Source organism: Verticillium dahliae, genomic scaffold (genome assembly GCF_000150675.1).
Source record: "Verticillium dahliae VdLs.17 supercont1.33 genomic scaffold, whole genome shotgun sequence".
Lineage (NCBI taxonomy): Eukaryota > Fungi > Ascomycota > Sordariomycetes > Glomerellales > Plectosphaerellaceae > Verticillium > Verticillium dahliae.
Genome location: NW_009276965.1, coordinates 132,692 through 155,051, shown reverse-complemented (window position 1 = coordinate 155,051; position 22,360 = coordinate 132,692). Strand labels below are relative to the sequence as shown.

At 56.9% G+C, this 22,360-nt stretch overlaps 4 protein-coding genes across 4 annotated transcripts in view; 2 read left to right on the top strand and 2 right to left on the bottom strand.

Annotated features, from left to right (window-relative positions):
• Positions 1–478, top strand: part of VDAG_10234 (uncharacterized protein) — a gene marked incomplete at both ends in the record, with an annotated part of 1,164 nt that extends 686 nt beyond the window's left edge. Inside the window, one exon of the mRNA XM_009659937.1 lies at positions 4–478. Within this exon, the coding sequence (XP_009658232.1) occupies positions 4–478 (475 nt within the window). The remainder of the gene's footprint in view (positions 1–3) is intronic.
• Positions 479–1,666: 1,188 nt separating this feature from the next.
• VDAG_10233 (von Willebrand and RING finger domain-containing protein) lies at positions 1,667–5,469 on the bottom strand (the record flags this gene model as incomplete). The annotated part of the gene is made up of 6 exons (XM_009659936.1): positions 1,667–2,894; positions 2,964–3,675; positions 3,728–3,960; positions 4,027–4,741; positions 4,802–5,167; positions 5,271–5,469. 6 exons carry the CDS (start codon positions 5,467–5,469, stop codon positions 1,667–1,669), a joined length of 3,453 nt encoding a protein of 1,150 aa, XP_009658231.1.
• A 12,671-nt stretch (positions 5,470–18,140) lies between these two features.
• On the bottom strand, positions 18,141–20,047 carry VDAG_10232 (T-complex protein 1 subunit theta; the record flags this gene model as incomplete). The annotated part of the gene is made up of 4 exons (XM_009659935.1): positions 18,141–18,158; positions 18,223–18,396; positions 18,451–19,843; positions 19,989–20,047. 4 exons carry the CDS (start codon positions 20,045–20,047, stop codon positions 18,141–18,143), a joined length of 1,644 nt encoding a protein of 547 aa, XP_009658230.1.
• An 891-nt stretch (positions 20,048–20,938) lies between these two features.
• On the top strand, positions 20,939–22,110 carry VDAG_10231 (uncharacterized protein; the record flags this gene model as incomplete). The annotated part of the gene is made up of 3 exons (XM_009659934.1): positions 20,939–21,247; positions 21,347–21,632; positions 21,722–22,110. The coding sequence occupies 3 exons, from the start codon at positions 20,939–20,941 to the stop codon at positions 22,108–22,110; spliced, it is 984 nt and encodes a 327-aa protein (XP_009658229.1).
• Positions 22,111–22,360: the final 250 nt, after the last annotated feature.

Genomic DNA, 22,360 nt, shown 5'->3' with positions numbered 1-22,360 from the left:
CAGCGCACCGCCTTCCTCCAGGACCAGGCGCAGACCCGCAAGGCCTGCCGAACCCGTCACCCCAGCTCCTGCCCCGGCGTCCACCGCCACCGCCGCCGCCTCGCCGTCAGACGACATGACGCCACGCACCCAGCTCGCCCTCGAGTCAAGCGCCGCCTTCAAGAGGCAGCAGCGCGCCCCGGCCCTCCTGCCAGCCGAGTTCCTCGCCTCAGACTCCGAGGACGATGACGACGACGACGCGGCACCAAGTGACGCCGCCGCCGGGGCCAAGTCCCGCCCGCGCAAAGCCCGCAAGATCGCCCTCGACAAGGCGCCTCGCGACGAGGTCGTCGGCACGACCGTCTACCGCGTAGCCAAGGCGCAGCAGGACCCGCGCCTCGCGCCGCGCGGCGGCCGCGCGAGCGTCAATGCCAAAAAGGCGCTGCTCGTCCGCGGGCGGGCGGCCAAGGCCGGGACCAAGGGTTTCTTTGTGAAATGAGGCCGCTGCTCTGCGAAGGGGCGGTGAGCAGACGGCGGGTACCAGTTTCGGGCCTCGTGTCTATGTCTTGAGCGCTGTGTGTAGTGTATATGAGAAATACGCGCAGAGAGGGAGGGACTCGCAGGAGCACACTTGGATTTGTGCTGGGTGTCTTCTTTTTCTGACGCACCAAACTTTAGATCACTGCGATTCCGTGGGGGACATGATATTCAGACTTCAGACTCGGAGTTATGAATGGGCGGTAATAGAATGAACAGACATCACCACCACTTAGATCTCGTTCATCTCTATGCGAAGAGAGATAGAGAGAGAGAGATTGCGTGTCCGAAAGTGCATCTAACCTCGGCATTTGTGTATCAGTGCTACAACTCACCCTGCCAAGCGGGACAGCTAGCGACAAGAACACGGAGCGGATGGCTTGCTTGACGTAACGCTCAAGAGCACATTCAAAGCATAAAATGATCAGAGCCGTCCACAGCACATTTCCATGCATGTTCGACCGCAAGGTCAAATACATCATGAATAAGCGACGCCGGCGCATGTCAAAGGTACCTGCACAGCCGGACCAAATCACGGGCACAGTCGAGCGTGGAATACGTTGAGAATTTTGCCAACCGTCATCACAGGGGCTTCTCACCCTGGAGCACCGCCGTCTTTCTGAAGCGCGTCTGTATCCTATGGACTCATCACAGAGCATCCGTCTTCTTCCATCTCCTTCTCTTTCCCTGGCACGCGGCCAGCCATCCCCGTTACATTACGACCGTAAGAGAAGTATCTACATGTCTCAGACAAACATGACTGTCATGACAAGCGTCGAAGCGGCAGCGCGCGCAGTTGACCTCATCTAAGAAAAAGAAAATGTGAGGGGTTGCGAAAACAGAAAACCTGGTATCTTTCCCTTGAAGAGCGCATCGCAATGCAGCAGCATGAAAACGACATGACGCGAAAAACTAGCTCAGATCCTCCTGAGGGCAGTAGCGTAAGTACAGATAGGCCAAGACCGGAAAGGGGGAAAACCGCAGGGGTATAAATGAACGACGTCAAAAAGAAGATCAGGAGTGCAACAGTCAGTTCGAACAAGTCGAACTGTGTATCCGATGCATCCCTGTCGTCCCTTTCCAGTGCCCAAGGTAACTCGGGATGAGCAGGGACCGTAAAATAGCATGAGCGGTGACGCTGCGGAGCGGTTCATGCCTCTTCCATGATGCCGACCTCACCGCCACCCTCATCGCGCCACTCACGACTCCTCTCTGTGAGCCGTTTCACGCCACCGACTCTACCAGACCAGATGGACTCGATCGGCGTTCGGAAAGTAAAGGCGCGTTGTGAGCTGATGACACCAATAGCTTGAAGCACAGCCTTGCGGCTGTCGCGGCCAAAGACGGCCGGATGGCTGATCCACTCGAGGCTGCTCTCGAGCTCTGCATCCAAGGCGGCCACGGTACTGGCGTCAATGCCAGTGCTGAGACTGAGGCCGTCGTGTGAGCGGCTGCGGCCAATGCCAGGCGCCGGGAAGCGATCCATGGCAGAGGATGTGGTAGATTGGGTAGGGGAAGGTGTGCGCTTGCGGTCCGGTGTGCCCGTGGTCGGGGAACCGTCCTGGGCTGGATGAGGAGTGGAAGGCAGCGACTTGTTCGGGGGCAGCGAGGGGACAGGCGGTAGCCCGCCCTTGCCGAGGCCCTTGAGTATGGAGCGTGTCTCGTTGAGAAGGGTGTGGGCACGGTCGTGCTGGCCGCGAGAGACGAGGGTCAAGGCGCGCGTAAGCATGTCCGACGTGAGGAGTTCCATCCGTCGCTGAACGATACCAGGATGGGGAGGAATGGGTGGTGATCCAGACCATGAGTTCTTGGCCTTGGCCTGGGCGGGGAGCATGGTGATTGCCAAGAGGGTAGGACGCGGCATGTGGGAAAGCGTGCCGTCCCTCAGGATGTCGCCCCACGTGAGGTCGGCCTGAATGAGCGGCACCTCCTCGACAGACGTCACCCGCTGCTCGTCGCTCTCGCCTGATCCACCCAGGGCCTCGAGGCCCGAGACAATGTTGTCCCACGGATCTTGAGGAAGCTGCTCTTGCGAGGCATTGTCGGGCAGAATGACGAGCTGCACCAGGATATCGCGCTTGTCACCGAAGCGGAGATCGCCCAGGGCGGCCTCAGCGTCTCGGCCAGTGGCGCGCTTGGTGATTTGCAGCGCCCCGCTGATCTTGTGGAATTTGGCCGGCGAGCCTTCGGGCAGCTTGAGCTTCAGCTTGACGTTCTGGTGGGAGAGGGTCTGCATGGCGCCCAGGCAGCCGGCGAGACACTCGCGGAGCATCATCCAATCCTTGACGTAGGTGTACGACGCCTTGGTCCTGCTCGACAGCTCGATCATGGTATCTGGCTTGTGAGTCATGCCCAACCCGAAAGAGTGAATAGTGATCCTGGCATGACAGTTAGCATCAAGCGTGGGCAGGCTCAAAGCGGAAGGGGGCACCGCGGGTTGAACGTACTTGGCAGCCTCGGCCCGAGACACGACAAAATCTACGCTATCCGCATCCGACGTCGAGGCATCACTGATGAGCATGATTGTCGCGATGGGATTGTTGTGCTTGCGTTGCATCAAGAGATCCATCGCCACATTGGCACCCTCAACGACGTCGGCTCTGTGGCTCTTCTGGCCAATCGGCTTGATGGCTGATAGGATGTTATTCCAGCCAGGCCAAGCTTTGGTCGTCATGCCCACCAATGGCACTCCTCCGCCGCCTGAACCAAAAGTGACGAGGCCCATCCGGTCGCGGTCGCCTAGGGTGTGGATCATGAACTTCAGGGCGTCACGAACGAGGTTGATCTTGACGCCCTGCATGGAGGAGGATATGGGAACAACGACAACGACGTCGATGGGGACGTGGACGGTAGCGGGCAGACCGGGGCTCCGTTGAAAGTTGGTGTATTCGGTCGGTGCTGTGGTCGCAGATTTCGCGCCTCCCCATGACGAGGCCACCGAAGACACACGCTGCGGGCGTGACCTTTGCCAGTCCTCTTCTTCCACCTCGGACAGGTCGCCGCGGTCGTATTCGGGGCTGCGGACGGGTGACGTCTCGACAGCATTTAGATCGAGTAGCGCTTGTTGCCAGAGCTTCAACTGATTGCGGTTCTCGAATCGCAGGTGGAACTGTGGCAGCTCGGCAACGGACAGGCTCAGGGTGAGGACGTTTTCGTCAACTATGCTTCGGTCAGCGTCAAGGTCACAGTCGCACAGAGCTCATCGACTCACTATTGCCCGTCTCGGTGACCTCATTCAGATGCTTCTTGATGAGGATAGAGCCCTTCAAGGTGCACCGGGTCGACTTCTTGGGCAGGCCGTTCTCATCCCACTGATTGGCCAGGATGACTTTCTTCTCCTTGACGCAGATCAACATCTCGGCGAAAAGGAAGCATTCCAATTCTTGCCAAGAAACCTTGTCCTTGCCGACACGAAGGGTTCCGTAGAGCCTCAACTTGCCAAATCTGGATGATAGTCAGTACGCTCATTGGTTACGCAATCATCCAATCACCGGCGGCAGCATGACTGACCTGCTGAAATCAAGACCGTGCCAGTTATCTACCCTATTCCTCAAGCTCTCCGTGATTTCTTCGAGGACCTCGGGCGATTCGTAGGGGTAGAATCGAGGGGCGCTCCTCGCTGGGGAAGGTGGTCTCGCGAAGGCATCTTCCATCTTGCCGTTGGGTGGAGGACCGGGCGGTGCCGCACCGAGATCCTCAGGGTCGGGTTTCCACTTGGTATCAGGCACTTCGACTGTGATCAGGCAGGTCAAAGTCTGCTGTTGCCTGGACCTGTTGATGGTCGGGAATTCAGATCGCACCGTCACGGTCGGTGAGGGAATTGGGTTCCTGGTCGCGCCGCGCGGGCTGCCGGGGGTCGTCTCCATCGCTTGCACGTCGTAGTCGTGTCGACGCGCCTGCTGGCCGCTCTGTGTGGTCTCCGGGTATCCTCCTGACGAGGCGACGCCAGTCGCCTCACTGTCGCTTCGAACATGCCTAGATGACGGACCATAACGCTCTGATGATGGGCCGTCCCGACTGTCCCGAATGCTGCCTCGCGGAATACTGTCCCTGCCGTTGTTGAGAGACTGCTGCTGCTGCTGTTGTTGTTGTCGTTGGTTCGACTCTATGCTTGTAGGTCGGCCCATTTGGGGCTGGGCATCCCACTGATGGGGTGTCGGTGTTGTGGTCTGGCTGGACCTCGTATCGTTGATTGAAACGGAGCGCACAAGGTTGCTGATTTTCTCTATAGTCACGAACTGCCGTCAGTACACAAGCTGAATGCGAAAAGAATGTTGCGCCATACCAATATCCAGAACATTGCCACCGCGGCTTGTGTCGAGATGCAACGGAGCATTACACGTGGGGCAATATTGCGATTCGAACTCGCGGATGAACTCGTAGAAGCAGGCTTCGTGGGCGACGTGGGAACAGGAGAATTGCAGTATGCGCTCGCCCTGCAGAGTATGTTCGAGCGGCTCCTCGCACACAGAGCACTCGCTGCCGACGAACGTGCGCTCACGGCGGTTGCCTCGTCGGTCTGTGTTGGTCGCCATGGTCGTGGAGCTGCGCACAGTCTTGGTGTTGCTATCCGTTGATCTCGCTGAGCCGGAGGATGCTGTGTGGCGATGACCTCTGTGTCCTCGTACGGTACCGGCCGCAATGGAGTGTCCTAAAGAGCGGGCAAGGTCAGCTCAACTGTGATGTCTTCCTTGTGCCCGGCGTGGAAGTGGGCGAAGGAACCCTGGCACAGATTGCCCCGTGGGTTGACTCACCCTTTTCGGGAAAGGTTGGTACGTCGCTGTCGTAGGGGTTCACACCGCCGGCGGAATATTTGGATCGCTGGGGATCCCGCACCGATATGGGGCTGACTAGGCCAAGCTCGAGCAAGGTAGACTGCGTACCCCTCGTGTGGTCGTCGTAGGTAGAAGCACTGGCACTGTGACCTTTGGGTGCCTTGTGCCGGCTGAACATGTGGGCGCAAGCTGTTCGGCAGTCTTTAGGACTGGAAACTTTAGGGGGGCGCTTCCTGCAGCGCCAAGACGGGATGCTCGCTGCTGAATATCCTGCTCCTCCGATTCTGGAAAAGGGGAGTACGCGATTCTCACAGGCTGTCGGAAAGCCAATGGGAAAAAAAGTTCCGAGAAACAATGGCGCTTTGAGGCAACTCGCAAAGCAGGGCGGTGGAGAAAAAAGCAACGTTTGAAGAATGCGGCCGAAAGGGTCGTGGGGTGGTTCGAGAGCGGGGTGTGACACGGGCTGCTGAGGAAGGCTGGAAAGATGTTTCAAATGGTCGTATCAAGAGTGCTGCTGGAGTAGGAAGATCGGGACAGCGCTGTGCATGGTTGCAGTAGGCGGGTCGTATGAATCAGTGGTGGGAGAGAGGACAGTTGAGTCGCGCGTCGTCAGAGGGTCAATGGCTCACGTCGCGCCCTTGGTGAGTGGTGGTGATTTGGGTGCGAAGAGACAAATGTCTTGCGCGGTGAAGCTGGACGCTGGCGGACATGCAAAGGTCCTGCAGTCGTGCCTCTCTTTTTCTTCTTCTTCTTCTTCTTCTTCTTCCTTTCCTGTCGCCTGGGAAGAGACAAGGGTTGACGGGCGCCGGAAGAGCAGCGATTTGCGTTCGGATGGACCCAGTCCGTAACTGTCCAAGGTGCCGTTGCAGAAGAAAAATGCGCGGGCGTGGAATGCTCCAAAGCGTGGTGTCGCGGGCCCTCCCTGAAAGCAGAGGGTGGGTGGTGCGTCTTGTCGCAGGCGATCTGATCCGAGACCTCGGGACGGTCTCTGGTGCGGGCCACCAAAGTGGAAGCACAAGCGCAAGCGAGGTATCGACAGACCAAGCTTCTTGGAGCTCGCTTCGTGAGAACAAAGGATCGAAGCGTGTGCGGTGGAGGCCAAGGCAGAGCAGAGGTTTGAAAGGGGTCCACGCAGAGGCGTCGTCAAGAATGTAGGTCCCAAGGGAAGGTTATACGTAGAGAGGACGGAAAGGGGAGAGGCGAGAGATGCAACGGTAGCAGCAGTTCGGGCGAGTCTGGGCAAGGTAGGGTGATGTAAGGTAAGGCAGGGCAGGTCCTGGAGCAGCAGGGTGACGGAGGACAGGGACGGGGACGGGGGACGGGGGCGGCAGGGAAGGGGATTTTTTGGACGAGGCAGACGAGGCAGATGAGGACCAGGTCCGGCGTCGAAGTGCCTGCAGCGGAGCGCACCTTCCAGCGACAGAGGGGCAAGGCAAGACGAGACAGGGAGGGTAAATTCTGTACCATGTAGCAATGAGCAACGGGCAATGGAGTTGGGATGGATGGGATGGGCAGATGCATAGGTAGGCAGATGCAGAGGCAGGGTTACTAGCCAGGCAGGAGGGTACCTGACCTGGCGCAGGTACCTTGCCTCCCGGAGGCAGGTACCTGAGTTGCCGTACGGGCGCTCTCTCTCTCTCTCTCTCTCTCTCTCTCTCTCTCTCTCTCTCTTTCCCTGCCATTTGCTTGTGTGCCCTTTCCTTACTTCATAGGGTACTGTACAGTACCTTAGGTAGGTACCTTAGCATTGGTACAGTACGTGAGCAGGTCAGGTCACTCACTCCTCAGGACCCATCCTGGTCGGCCAGGCCAGCCAGTTCTGCCTCCACTTCCTTTCCACTGCCTTTTGCCTGTCTGCCATGCATATCGAGCCCCGCCCCCTAAAGACCAGGGGGTGGGAGGCCAGCAAGCCAGCAACACAGGGCAAGCTAGCAGACCAGGTTCTTTAGCCCGGTAGCTTCATATGCCCAGGGCTTGGACCCGGCATGCTCCCTGCTGCGCCGCCAAGGCCTGTAGGCGGACACTCCCTGCACCTGGCACTGCACCGAACACACGGACCACCGACCCGGCCCCGGCCCCGGGCTTCCTCCCCCCCTCTCTAGCAGTTTTCGTCCGCCCCTGGTCGGCCAGGTCTCTGTACGCTGGAAGACAGTCGATGGACGATGGACGCTGGAAAATAGTCAGTGGATAGTGGACGATGGGAATGGTAAGCTGGGAAAGCTCGGATGGCACGCCAGAGGCCGTGGTGCCAGGTACTCTTTTCTCCCACTCCTTGCCTTCCACCCTGCTTCCTCCCACACACTCTCTTCGTCCCCTCCCCACCCCCATTCATCATCCCTTTATCCCCATCTCAGCAGCAACAGCCATGGAAGGCATTGCCTCTGTACATGGTACCCTCCATCTTTCGCTGCTGTCTCACATCCCCCCTCCTTCTAGGCCGCAACAAGCTCATGCTCTCTGGCACTTTTTTCTTCTAGCGCCTCCCCTCACCCCCCGCCCGGATTGGTGTAGTGGGCTGCGTCGCGTGTCTCGTGGGTGGTCGAGGTAGGTACTGTACTTCCTCAGCCCTCGCCAGGCCGCACCGTGTTCCTGTACAGGTACCTCACCCGCAGCCATGACACGAGCCGTCTCAGTTGCCTCTTCCAGTCCCAACTGGCTCAATCCAGTTCTTCTAGAAACAACGCAAAACGCCCCAATCGGGGGGCAGGGCACGAGGGACCTCATGCTCCGCACGGGACTTTCAAAGAAAGTCGTGAATGTCAGCTCACTCTTTGGGCCCGCGTGCCCCTAATGTAGGTAGGGACCCCCAACAGCCGACAGCAGCTTCTACTCACTTGGTAGGCACCCCTTTCGACAGCCTCCCCTCCTTCTCCTGACCCCGGCTCGTGTTCCTTTGATGTGCCGAACCTTGAATTGGGCCCTCCTCGTGCGCGCGCGCCCTCCAACTTGGCCCTCCACTTCGCTTACTCGTGGGTAATCCAAGTAACCCCGAGTGTGTTGCGCATGGGGGACAGGAGGGCCACACCCTGAAATAGCCTCCCGCAGGTCATGAAGCCCGCGAAGGGACAACCGCTGGGAAGGCTTGTTTGCGTAAGGTCGTCTCTGCAACGCGTGCAAAGTAAAAAAGGAGGACCATCAACTGACGTGCAGTGCATGTGCATAGGCTCCCACAGTGACTACTGTAGGAGCACATATATGTACTCTCTGCAATGGCCCTTTTTCCCACATGCCCACTCGCGCTGGAGACCGTCTCGGAGCACTGGACAAAACTGGCGGATCGTCACCAGCCCGCAGCCCAGTCAACGGGAGGAGGACCTCGCCGGAACGACTTTACACCAGCGACAAATATGAACACACAAAAAAGTGGGTTCGCCTTTGTTCCGTCATCACCTGTGCCATCGTCTTTCTCCATTCGGTCGCCTGCTTTAGCTCGGGGTTTCGTCTCCTCCAGCTTTGGTGTTTCTTGAACCACCACGCTTTTGGGTTGCCCGCTGTGCATCCCCTCCGGGCTGCTACCGAATTGCCGGTTTTTGTCAGCGCTGAATCTTTGCGGCAGGGTCCCCGGTCCCGGTATTGGATGGTTCTGAGGCACTCGTCAGATCAATTGGGAGTGACAGTGTACTGCGCCTCAGCCTCGGCGAACCTTTTTTTGATTTGTTTTTCCCCCTCTCGCTTGGTCTCGCTGTGCGGCCATGTCTGCGGACCCGGCGAAAGACATCAAAGGTGGCAGAATGACACTTGATGCACCTTCAGGGGTGCCGCGCCTGGCGGCCTGGGGGCTCATTCCGTTCTTCCTAGCTCCATTTGCCCCCAGTCCCTGTGACGCCAGCCCACCCTGCCCTGGTCATCATCCCCGACCACAGGCGGGCCTGTCCGTCCCTCAGCACTTCTTTCGCCCTTTGACTGGCCCGCCTCGAGCCCGCTGGTTCGGGGTGGCCTGTAGCGTTCGGGCTGTCGCGGAACTCTTGGAAGGGAGGGGGGAGGGTACTTGGGACCGACTGATGGGAGCATGCGCAAAGGCATCACCAACCTCTTAGCAAACTCACATATGGTTCATCACCGCCAACTGACCACCTTTTGGGTCTTAGTGCCACAGACCTGTCGCATTTGAGGTCAGGCCATCTGCGCGGTTCGGGCGTCAATTCAGGAACGGGACGGAAGCCACAGTCCTACATTCGAGCTGTCCACCGTCATCTACTGTGTTCTCTAACCCTCTCCCTCTCCCTCTCTCTCTCTCTCTCTCTCGTGAGATCCCACTTACAACAAAAAAAAAAAAAAAAAAAAAAAAAAAAAAAAAAAGCAATGTTGGCCTCTCTCGGCAATGGCACTCCAGCCCATAACCCTTGTGTGAAGTTGAGTCAGTGGTGAAGCGAGGGGCAGCCGGGAGGTCACTCGAATCAGGAGGTCTACCCATGGTTGTCCGGAAATGGTCGTCGCCCTTCTCCGCCTGGAAAAGCCCGTCGTCGAGGTGTGGAAGAGCAACATGCAAGGAAACGGATCCAGCTTCTGGCTGCAGAAGCGTACCATGTACAGAGCCTACCTGTACCTGCCTAACTTTGCAAGGATTGACGGAATATAGGGCGAGGCGGCCATGGCCGATACCCCGGGCAGAAGAGAGGTACTGAGAAACCGATCTAGGCGAGATTAGGGGTTCGTGGGATGCGTTTTGTCTGGCAAGTAACGGTCGCCCCCACGACGTCTTTTGAATTCGCGCTTGCCGTGCATATTGCCATCGCAAGCAAGGGTGGCTCTGATATTGAAAGTCGGGCAAAGTGCTAAACACCAAGCAAGACGTGGCACTGGCGCAGTTCCACGTGGGTGGACGATTTCTCCGATTGAAGGGAGGGCGTTTTCTTGCCACCGCCTCGTGTACATGAGAGTACAATCGGATTGCTGTCATGGCGTAAGAAGGGCCGAGAGGGGGAGGCAAAGTATCGAGTCGTTCAAACGAATCCTTCGGATGAAATCTCTGGTGCGTACTCGCTGACAGCAGCCGCTCGACTATCGTAAGTCCCTTGCTGAAAAAAATAGTCTCTCGGAGTGCATCGTAGCATTGAAGCTGACTCGGACTGATGTTACTTCGCCATGTTGTTAACCCCAGTTACAAGACGACCGAGGAGTCTATTGGGTCTGACCCCGACCCATCGAGGCGGCGAGCGCGGCGGACATCGCCCCAGCCTGGTGTGTTGACAACATGGATTTCCGCTTGCTCTTCTCCGCCATCCTTGACCGAAGTTGTGACGACTCTGAATCTTTGATATGGTAGCATGGACGGCTAGATAGAAATCTCGAGCCGAAGGGGGTGTTTCGAGAGCAACCGAGGAACCAAGGGATCGACTGCGCACAAATCAGCTTACAGCGGATGTCTCCCGCTGAAGACTTGAGACGAGGATTCTCCCCACAATGATGCAGCCACATTTCAGACCTCCAGTACAGCGTGGGGCTTCTGGACCAGCGGCCGAATGGCTCCAGCTTCGAATCTGGTCCACAGTAGAAGGCCAAAGACAGTGTCGCCAGCCCGGAATATGGATCAGTTATGCAGCGTTCATAAGATCCCGAACGCAAGGGCACTCGTGTCTCTCAGCTTGTCCCTGGCTGACACCATGCGAATGAAGAGGTTGCGTCGTTGTTGGGAAACGGGCCTGGTTTATCGACAGCAAGCACAGTTGGGGGTTACCAATGCCAGATGGCAGGGCTTGACCAATAGTGGCCAAGGATGCCCATGCGAGGAAAGGATGTCTGGCCGAACTGTGTGGTGATCCCAGTACGCTGTGTCTTTCTTGAACCCATTTCCAATGGAAGGTGCCGGAAAATCAGCCCAAAATGTGCGCCTCATGTGGGTTGGTTGCCCTTGTTCGTGGCATCCGACTTGTCTACTTCGCGTGCCCCTAACCTGACGGCGCCACAGGTAGGAACCCACGCAAATGGTACGCTCGGTAGCATGCCGTCTCGCTGTGCTCCAGGTGGCCCTGACGATGTTGTCAGGGATGCAATGGTCACAGCTTTCACAAGGGAGGTATCCCGAACCGCCGCATGCCGTGGCGGATTCGCTCGCATGTTTCTTTGTCATGTAGGTGTCGTGGCCAGCACGCGCGCGCAGGTCGTCGACTCAGGATGTACTGTAACGCCTCCCTCCTAGAGGCTTCCTTAGCAAGCAGCCACAGATAAGTTGCCCAACCGCCCATTCGAGCATTCGGGCTTGGTTAGTGGGTACATCGTGTTCATCATAGCTGAGGACGATCTTGGCCCGTTTGCCGGCAGAAAGGCGTTCTTTCAGCGGCACGCATGGCCACACGGACAAGTTGTGGCTTCTCCACCGTCAAGGCGTGCAGCGAGCTGTGTGTGCCGGGCGTGCGTGCAGCCAACGGCGTCCACTGACAAGGCATGTCCATACAAGCCACGCTCGCTCAAGGTTTCGGGTTCCGAATTGAGGCGGCCTTTGCCGTCAGCCATGTCAGCTGTCGAGATAGGTGTTGGCGAGGCCAGGCTGATCCGTGTGCGGTTGTGGTCGGACTACCTCGGACGGGCTACATGTACCTCGGACGGAGGAAGAACAAGGGGCATGACAGTATCGATTGGGGACGGTAATAGAGGCGATCCCGCTCCACTCGTCAGCTGCTAGCCACGAGGCGAGAGTGGTGTTGGAATGATGGGCGTGGGAATTGATGATTGCCGGCTCGCTGACGCACATCAATCTGGGGGAGGAGCCGCGATCCACGTGAGGCCAGGGAATCACCAGTTCGCCCATCAGAGACACATTTTGGGTCTTCAGAAAGGGGCGCAGATCGACGTGCTGCGCCGGCGGCTGGCTCTAATCGCTGCGAGAAATCTGAGATTCCGTCATTTCCACGCATTACGCGAAATGGAGAGGGCAAGGAAAAAAAAATCATCCCCTGCCAGACAAGTGGGAGCCCAACCAAGTAATTTGTCGGACCGGTGGACAGTAAGGACCAAGCGGACGCGACCAGCTTGGGCAAGAGATCGACAACACCAGGGGCATTGGGGCTACAGCCACGTGCGGTAACCTTGTTCGATCGACCTGGGAATGTCATGGCCGCCTCGTCGGTTCCTGCACCGGCTGGCCTGAACCGAGGTCGGAGTTCTCTTTGATGTCTCCGTGTTGGGCAGCTCGACGAGGACTGAAGAAGACGTGATGCGATGGTGTGAAGCAGTTGGCGATGATGGAAAATAGGGTTGCCTACAGACCGAGCAACGAGGCGAACATAAGGTAGGTACCTTACCAAAGAACGTACTTGCCTCAGCAAGCGAGCTGCATGACAGGTGCTGCAAGCCGAAAGACCGCCACGGGTTGGGCCTCCACGACAGGCTTGCAGGCAGGAGTAGGTACCGAAGGTACCTCCTGGTCTTGGAAGCTTGGAGGCTTGCACGCTTTGCTGGGTAGGTCCTGAGTTAGGTTGGTGCAGGAGCGAAGGAGGGGGTGATTCACTAGGTCGGCTGGTGGCTTGACACGGCGGAGGCCTGTTTCATGCGCCGCTACTGCGCCCGCCAGTTCGCTGCTGCGGTTGTGCCGGCGAGATGCCTGTCTCCAGGGAGTTACCTGTCCGCCCCGGGGATGGTCTCGCATTTTGGGTCTTCTCCTGGGTCTTCTCCTAGAGAGCGTTGCCCATCGCACGATCACTCTTACCAATTTGACGAACCGCACAGACGCGACCATATTTGATGGCGCTCCAGAAAAGACTGCTAAATCCAATGCTGCGGTCCAACGTCCAAGCGCCGATGCGTCAACCTGATTCTGGTCCTCACTGCGTCGATTCGGCAGAGCCAATGAGCCGTTCAGTTCGTACAGGGAGTGCCAGTATATACCATGTAGGCTCGTTCTGTTGTGCCGTGGTTGGCTCAGTCGAAATGGCACTGACTCTATATTGTGTTCTATCGATCCATTTCGGGGCTCGCCATTAGACTTCACAAGCCGAAATAGGCACTCACGAGCCGGCGCCAGTCGAGGACACTTGATCTCTGGGTCCAGCCGTTGAAAATCTCCACGATTCGTGTTGCGTCGAACAGTCGTCTCTTGCATTGTTACTCACTAGAGCATCCAATTTCCAGTTTTCAATGGTCTTCTGGAGTACATGGTGGTCCTCTTGGCTTTCTCGCCTAAGGAAGCATGCGGATGGACCATTGACGGCACGAACCGTTTGGTGGTCAAGAGCAAGAGGATCGGGCATCTCTAGCTTCGCAAGCCGCGACCCAAGCAGAATCACTAATCTTGCGAATTTCCTGACCATTGATGGGACACGAGTCAAGTTTCAGCTTGGAGAGTCCTCCGATTGAGACACCCTTCATGGAACGAATCGATGTGCGCGACGAATCTTGTGCAGATGCCACGTTTCGCCGCGACACTTTCTCAGCCCGAGTGCGTGCATGGCAGTCGGAATGTCCTACACTTCATCTTCAGAATGGCAACCTTTTTACTCGAGGACTCCTCAAAAGGGGGCATGCGTGGCCGAAGGGTGCGTCGCCGCGCACCATCACCACACCATCAGAGTGGCGGGGACCATCTTTTGCGCTCTTCTCCGAGCCAAGCACTAGTGTGTAGGCCGTTACTGCTTCCAACCCGCTTTTCATCTGACACCGGCTGTACATGGCCCGTAGACACGATCTTCCATCTGATATTCCAAGATGACGAGGAATGTGGCCAACGTGGTGAGCAGGGGCCACCGCTGTTGTTGCTAGACTCCCCTTCTTCGTCGACAGACGTCAAACAGAGTGGTGTACATGTACCCTGGATTTTCGAGGCTTATGGGGCATTTGCCTGGGACCACACTCATGGTCAATTAGGTGAGCGATCTCTGATCCATTGGTTCATGATTACGCCCATGGCTCATGAGCAATTTTCGCAGCGCGAACTTCGAAGCAAGACCAGGCGTGGTATGCAAGCTCATCGGCATCTTTACGAGGTACTCGTAATAGTCACCGAGAGGTCGTTTCAGGTCCGTGAATGTCGTCGGGACTCCTCCCCCCTCTTCGATGAACTCTCCTCCCCTCCACGACGGGTCATTCTTCCTTTCAACCGTACGGTCTCGACCCGGGCGGCCCCTGTCGATCACAGATGGCTGTGCGAGACTGCTTGCCCGGAACGCGAGCCACCACCCACGAATCGCCAGGACCAGGCATTCCCTACCACGGCGAGAGTGTGGCTCGGTGATGAGCCTGAATCCTGAGCAGACAGCCAGCGCTTGTGGCACCCCCAGATTTTTGCTCTCGGTCTGGTGTCTCAGCCTGGGGAGGCTAGCCAGCATCAATAACCCAGCACCCGGATCGACCGAAACCCATCTTGGGTGATCGTCGTGGCACAGACGGCCATGCATCTGGTATCGCCCACAGACGCTGCCAGTTTCCCCGCTCCTCTACGAATTCATCTTTCAAATGGTCAATTTCTAGCGCTTCCTGTTGCTGCCCGACAATCATATTCTGCCTGACGTTTTGCGCAGGACCAGGTGGCTGGACCACGAGGATGCCAAAGTTCGCATGAAGGGCCACGCAGGGAGGGTGGTCTGGCATCGCCGGTAGTGGTGGTTCGCGCGAGTCAGCCTCGCAAGACCTTGGTCAGCATACCTTCCCGTCGGACAGCACCGACGCAGCGATGTCACGCCGGCAGTCCATCCGCCTGCCAAACCTCGATGAGCCCTGCCTGAGGGACTGAGACTTCAGATCGTGAATAGAAGCGTATCCGTCTGTTCAAGCAACGCATGATCGAGGTGACACGATCTGCTGCTGGGCCGCCCTGCACCGGTCATGGTGTTGGCGAGTACTGAGTTGCCTTAGGTCCAGAGTCGACATGCCCAACTCTCGCTATATTCACCATCGACCTTGAGTGTTGCGCTGATATGATAGGCGTGTAACGCAACTGCAAGTACCGAATCCGGCCATCATGTTCAAAGTGCATTTGCCACTGTGTTCAATCCAGGTGCTGACAGGGCACAGATCCCGGACCATTAGGTTCTCATGTGGAAGGGAAGTCCTTGCGAAGTTTCAGAAGGCATGAACCACAAAGCTTGAAAGCCTGTTGATGTACGCGTAGTGGTCGTTAAGGCCGTTTGCTAGTTCAGGTGAATGAGCCGCAGGATTTCTTAGTTCAGCAAACCCATTCGGGCAGGGGTCTACAGTGCAGCGGCAACTTAGACTTTTTGTAGTAATCGCGCTTCGTTCCACAAGTTCCAAACTAGATATGAGCGCCCTCCCCCCCCCTGACTTGCATAATAAGCTCAGCACACATCCATGGGTGGGGGTCTGTGATCCACACTATGATGCTGTTTTGGGCCGCAACTGGGTTGACTTCAAAATAGGGGTATTCCATGGTCTGGTGTTTGGGGTTATGTAGGCGATATTTACTTTCGCTAGATCAAGAATTACTTAAAAAAAATCTGACCGGAAAAGGCTCGACGAGCTTCCAGCTTTTCTTTGTGGCGTTCTAATATGTTGGATTCGCTTATCAGCATAAGAATGTGTAGAGGTTTCGCGGCCGCGTTCATCTCAGGCCAACCAGATATGTCATCGTGAGCCAGGTGAACAGAAGCTTAAGCACAGACATGGTTTCAACCCTGAGCTAGCTAGTCATCGACCTTGGCTATATGTCGTGAAGAGAGAATAACAATCATAGAGATGGCGTGGTTTCTCATCGCTAGTGATACCCTGATATTGGAAAAGGTTTACCAGCGCGACGGATCATGATCTTCATCCCTGTCCTCGCGTAGAAGCTCGGGTTTTCCTTCCGATGAGGGTAGTCAAGCTTTTCTGGACTTTGACTCGGCTAGCCTGTGTTGAGTACCAGGCAGCCACATACGAAGTTCCACCAGCGTCTATTCGGATATGCAGCCCTGTGTCAACCGACTGACGGGCATTGTCCGAGTCGTTCTAGGATTCTTGTTGAGAGATGTTTTTTGGGGTCATAACCTTATTGAACAAGCTTCCGCTTCCGAGAGTTCAAGTCGTCATTTAGGCGTGGCGGTAGCATGTATGGGGTCGTTGGAGGCATGCGGTCCACCACTTCAGAGTCTGATCAGCTCGTAGATGACTTTTGTTTTGCGGACAAAATGCATAGTTGGGACACCGCAGCGACTAGTGACAAGCTTGAACCATTTGAATAGAAATTCTGCGGGAGTTCCCTTGCCTTCGATATCAATAATCTCTCGGGCATCTTTTGTCTCTGCATTGACCAATGTTTCGATGCCCTCCAGAGAACTTTATGTATCAGAGTGTCCGATGTGTTGCGTAACGGAAGGGGATAGTCCAGCCCTATGAATATAGACTTGAAGTAAATCGTACTGTTGATGTGTATTAATGAAGCTCGATGCAAAACTGGGCGACTAAGTCATGTGCAAAGCACAGTAGTGTCCGCCTCGTGTAGGAGATGAGTCTGCTGTTGTGGCCAGTGTCGTACGATCACAACGCGGGTATAAGGCAACCCCTGAAGACAACTAGACGAAAGCACGTCCGAATTCTCTTGGTCAACCTCTCTGAGAAGAAAAGAAGCTTCGATACTTGATATTTGTTGTCTAGCTGCGGATAACCAGTCACAGGGCATGAAAGGACACAGCTGACTGCCTCAGCCCAGAATCTCGTTCCGTGATTGTGGTTTGGTCAAATAGCCCCTACGATCTTTCGGACGAGCTTGTCTCCCTTCTGATCCTCCAGGACCAGGGTCTGCTAGTACTTCAGGCGAACAGCGCGCTCGTTTACACCAGATTGAGTCCAGAACACATCGAGCTTCTCACAGGCGATTGGGTAGATGAAGGTTTCGGCTGCTATAAACCTCGCCAGGGATTTAGTGCCCAGTTCTTTGTCCGTGATTTGGTTCAATAATGAGAAGTCACTCATAAACTTCTTGTCCGGTTTGGAGTCGGCGCACTGCTCTTTCAACCTTGTCTTGCGCGCCGCAACCGTATACTTGCAGCTCCAGTAGCACCCATCGTCGATTGGTATCTCCAGTGAACGGAGCCGTGGGGTCTATTGCTTCCATCGGAGTATCAGGGTCGGAATCCCCTGCGTTGAATATGTACGGGGCCGGGGGCATTTCGGACAGTGATTTCGACTTCGCCTTCTTCTTGGGCCCCGGTATCTTCTTTGCTGTGGCCATCATCTGGCCTGCGAGTTTTGTAGTCCGCCGCGGTTCGTCGTCATTGGAGGTATGGTCCGCGAAGGTAGTTGACATCAATACCGGTTGCCTCCCAAGCCACCTAAGCTTTACTTCATTGTCATTCAGCATTCGCTGAAATACAAGCGGTCAGGTGTTGCTGATGATTGCTGGCAGGATTACCTAGCACGGCGTCTATGTGCAGACATTTCGATGTCTCTTGGCTTAGACAAGTCAAAGCTAGGATTAGAGACGAGATTGAATATACCAACAGACCGCAAGATAAGGTCAACTCTATATTTCAGAACAAGTTGCACCCTCTTGACCAAGAAAACCTAACGTGGTAGTAATATCAAAATATAGCGTCCATGTGCCATGCACTGAAGGCAGCTATCTGTGAACACGTCCAAGCCCAAGCTCATCAAACAGGCATCTCGTGGGCGAAATTCATCCATGGATCAAAATAGACAGCCCACATTCGACTGAGCATCCATGCAGGGTGGACATTTCCGACTAGGCTTTTGAAGGCCACTCTGTTCTTGGCCTTGAATTTGCGTAGTTCAACCGCTGGTAACCATAAGGTGGCCATCACAGCTGTGAGAATGTGGGCACGCGTTCACGGGGGATCCAGCAAAATATATTCATCAGAGCGTTCTGTTCCGGTCCATCTATAGGGGATATCTTGACATGACTTTTGATGTACGTAGCGATCCTCTCGGCCGACTCAAAAACTCCACCTCCACCCTTCGAACCGCTTAGTCCTCGTCCCAGTTCTGCGGCAACACAGATTAGTACATTGCAGACAAGATGGGGGCAGCAATGGGCTCGGAAACATACAGGGTTGGGCGCGGGAGGCTTGGGGCCTCCAGCCTGCCGAGCCACGATGATCTGGTCGACAGACAGCACGGTCCGCGCGGCCTCGGTAGCCAGCTTGATAGCCCAGGCCTTGGGGGCCAGGAGATCCAGGATACCGTCCTTACGAGCATCCAGGGTACCGGAGCCGTCCTCGTTCTATGCCGTGTTAGTTGTGAGTCTTGACAGGCAACTTCGGTCTACTCGACTCACCTCGATGTCTACGCCAATCGCCCAGTCATCCTTCTTGTGATGCGCCATGTAGAGCCTGCTGAGAACCTCGGTGGCATCGAGACCAGCGCTCTCGGCGATTGTCCTGGGAACAACCTCGAACGCCTCTCCGTACTTCTTGATGGCGTACTGGGCAAGACCAGGAGTCTTCTCGCCGAGGGCGGTCAGCCTCTCGACGAGCTGTGTCTCAGTGGCACCTGCTCCGGGCACGAGCCTGGGGTCTTTTGTGATGGCCTTGACAACGTTCACACCGTCGTCGACAGCTCGCTCGACGTCCTCGAGGTGGTTTTGCGTCGCGCCTCTCAGCACAATGGTCGCTGTCCTCGTGACGTCGTTCTCCTGACGGAAGACGGTGACGCGGTCACCGCCAATCTCTAGCGTCTCGACAATGTCGATGGAGCCCATCTCGTCGGGCATGGGGGCACCTAGGCGGGCCAGGGGGGTAGCGCCGACAACGCGGCATATTCTGCGGAGTTCAAACTTGCTGAGAATCTTGATGAAGAGAATACCGTACTTGTTGAGGTAGTGCTGGGCCAGGTCGCCGACGGTAGAGCCGGCAATGACGACACGCAGGCCGACGTCGTGGAGCTCCTTGATGGCGGCCTCGAGCTGGTTCTCCTCGCCCTTGGTGAAGTCCATCATCTCCTTGGCGTTGTGCAGGAGAACGGTTCCCTTGGTCTCGGTCTGGCTGGTGTCGATGGGGCAGGAGAAGACGCCGACCTTGGCGCGCTTGACCTTCTTGATGGTGCCGTCGGGTTGCTTGGGGAAGACCATGCCCTTGACGACACGGCTCTGCTCGAGGCTGCCGCCCATGATCTTGACGACACGGATGTTGTCGACGTTGAAGCCGAGAGGGTTCTTGGGGAGAACAGACAGGACAGCCTCGGCGACAAGATCACCAAGGAAATCCTCGTGGCCGTTCTGCTTGCTGGCGACGACGGTGCGGATAGCCTTGGCAAGCTCGTCTTGGTCGCGGATGTCCTCGACCCTGTCGACGGAGAGCTCCTCGAGAGAGTCGAGGGCCATCTTCTGCGCCTTCTCGTAGCCGGTCACGATATCGGACGTCTTGAGACCCATGCGCAGAAGGTCCTCTGCCTTGCGCAGCAGCTCACCAGCCAGGATGATGACCAGGTTGGTGGCGTCTCCCATCTCGGACTCTTGCTGCTGACTGGCCATGACGAGCAGCTTGGCGGCGGGGTGGACGACATCGAGTTCGCGGAGGATGGTGGCGGCGTCGGAGGTCAGGATCATCTTCTGAAGATGGTTGATGACAATCTTGTTGCGGCCGTAGGGGCCGAGAGAGGTCTGGACGGTCGACGTGATGGCCCTGCAGGCGTCGATGTTGCGCAGGACGGCGCCATCTTCGGAGTCGTAGCTATGGGAAGATGGGTCAGTATTGTGTTGACATTGCGCTTCTGTCTGCCATCATGTTGCAGAGGTGGGGGGGAAAGAGCTGCAACAGGGGCTACCGAAAGGAGCTCGAGGAAGGCGACAGAGGAAGAGAGGGGAGGGGGTAATACTTGTTATAACCCCCCTTGAACAGGTTCGCGTTGGGCGCGTTGGGGATATTGAGCGACATGATGGGTACTGCCGGCCGGATGTGTCGTGGTCTGGTCGGTGTATATGGGGGTGGGAGGTGGTAGTGGTAGTGGTGGTGGTGAGGGACCTCTTTGGTGGGATGTAGTCGTCGCTGGCAGACGAGGAGCTCTAGTCCCTGGCCCACCGACTCAAAAAAAAGTCTGGGTGCGTGGGAAGCCCGGTGCCTGACGCAAAGTGGCAGCGCGACGGGGTGGGGGATGACCAATCAGAGACGGTACCTGGGCACTGTTGATCCGTTCCGAGCTGTGTCGCCCAGTAAGTTCTGAAGCATCTCACTGGAGCGTCTCGACAGGGGGGGCCTGCAGCGCTACAGCGCTACAGACTTGCATCTGCCCTTCCCTCGCGCCATCGACAGTTGGTCTGCATTGAAGGGATTCGCGACCGGGACGTACCTGCACTGGCCCGGGAGGTTTTCAGCCTCTGACCGCTCTGTTGATAGAGAGTTCCAAGCTTCTGCTTATTGACATGGACCGCCCATCTGCTACACCATCTATGCATTTTATATGAATTGTAACAATTGTTCTTTTTCATTGCCTTGTCTGGAGTGCGTCCTGCCATTTCGTGTCTTACACCATAGCTCTCTGCAGCAAGTCCTCTCCAGGTCTGGTCTGGTTTGTCCTGACTGCCACGATGGCTCCGCAATCTTCCTACTGTGAGTTCCACCTCCACAACCAGACACCCAGACCACGACATCCCATACCTACCTACCTACCTACCCATCCATCATCCCCTTCCCATCCCCCATTCTGTTCCTCCATCTGTCCAAACGTGCGATTGAACGTTTGTTTCGCCAATCTACCCACCACAGAAGCTCGGCGCCACCATCTATCTTCTTTTCCATCTCAATCCCCATCTACACGACCAACTCGCGATGCCGCCCAAGAAGATCCCCAAACTCAAAGAGAAGCCCCAGGCTGACCACCCCGTCATTGACCCGACAGCCATCCCCCCGGCGCTGCCTCCATCTGTCGAGGAGGCCTATCGCCGGAAATGCATCCAGCTCAAGCAGCGCACGAGCGAGGTTGAAGACGAGAATGATGCCACGCGCGTCCGTCTCGCCCGCATCAGGCGACAGGTCGAGAAGATGCGCCTCGAACGCGCCATGCTCCTCGAGCAACTCACCCGCCGCACCAGCACCAACGTCGAGGACTCCGACGGCAGCCCCAGTCCACCACCCACTGTAGGCGACGACCTTTACTTCCCCGACAATCTCAACCCCGACACCCCGACAGGCCATGGCCGGAGACAAACTGCCAGAATCTTGCTGACGCCCTCCCAGCCGAAGGAGAAGCCCCTGCGCACCAAGCGCGGCCACCGCAAGCCCTCCCTGCTCGCTGACATTGACGCCGCCGCCACCAAGTCCGCCGCCGCTTCGCCCTTGGTCAACCAACATCCCGCCACCCAGTCCCCGAGCTCCGAGGCCTTCTCCCACGCACAAGGCAACGCCGACTCGGCCGCCGCTGCCGCTCCCGCCACGACCAACGGGGTTTCCAAGCCGCCCAAGCGCCCCGCCAGTGCGTTTGACATGTACTGCGAAGAATCGCGCCCCGCTCTGCAGAAGACGCGTGAGGACAAGCCTGACGAGGACGCCACTCACACGATCGAGGAGGAGCTCGCCCGTGGTTGGAAGGATCTCTCCGACGACGCCAGGAAGCCTTCCAGAGCCGCTACGACGACGCCTTGGCCCAATACCAGAAGGACAAGGCCAAGTACGATGCCACCAAGGCAGCGGAGACAGCCGCCGCCGACAAAACGGCCGTTTCGGCCGAACCCGAAGCTGAGACCAAGGACGAGGCCGCCGAGAAGAGCGAGAGCCTTCCCGAGGCACCCAAGGACAAGGACGATGAGGATGACAAGGATGAAAAGGACGACAAGGGTGACAAGGACGACAAGGAAGGCGAGGCTACGGCGGCGGCCGAGGCCGAGAAGGCGGCTTCCAAGTCTCCCGCCCCGACTCCAGCCCCAGCCCAGGACGAGGACGTCGAGATGACCAACTACGACACCGAAGAGGCCGAGGGCACGCCGGCTGCTGACGACAGGTAGGACCTGATTCCCCAGTCACCACCGTTTCGTTCCAGTTGGCGATTCTAGGCTCTTGGTTTTCCGGTTCGGCGTTTCGGTTTTGGTCTTTGTAAAGGGAGGAACTTGGTCGGGCCGCGACAGCATCACGCCGGCCCCACACGTGTATCATTATGTTTATCAGAGGGAGCCTTTGCTGCCTGGCCTTGGTCTCTTTATTACAGGAGAGGAAGTATGACGGAGGAAGAAAACACAGTCCCATTTATTTGAAGAA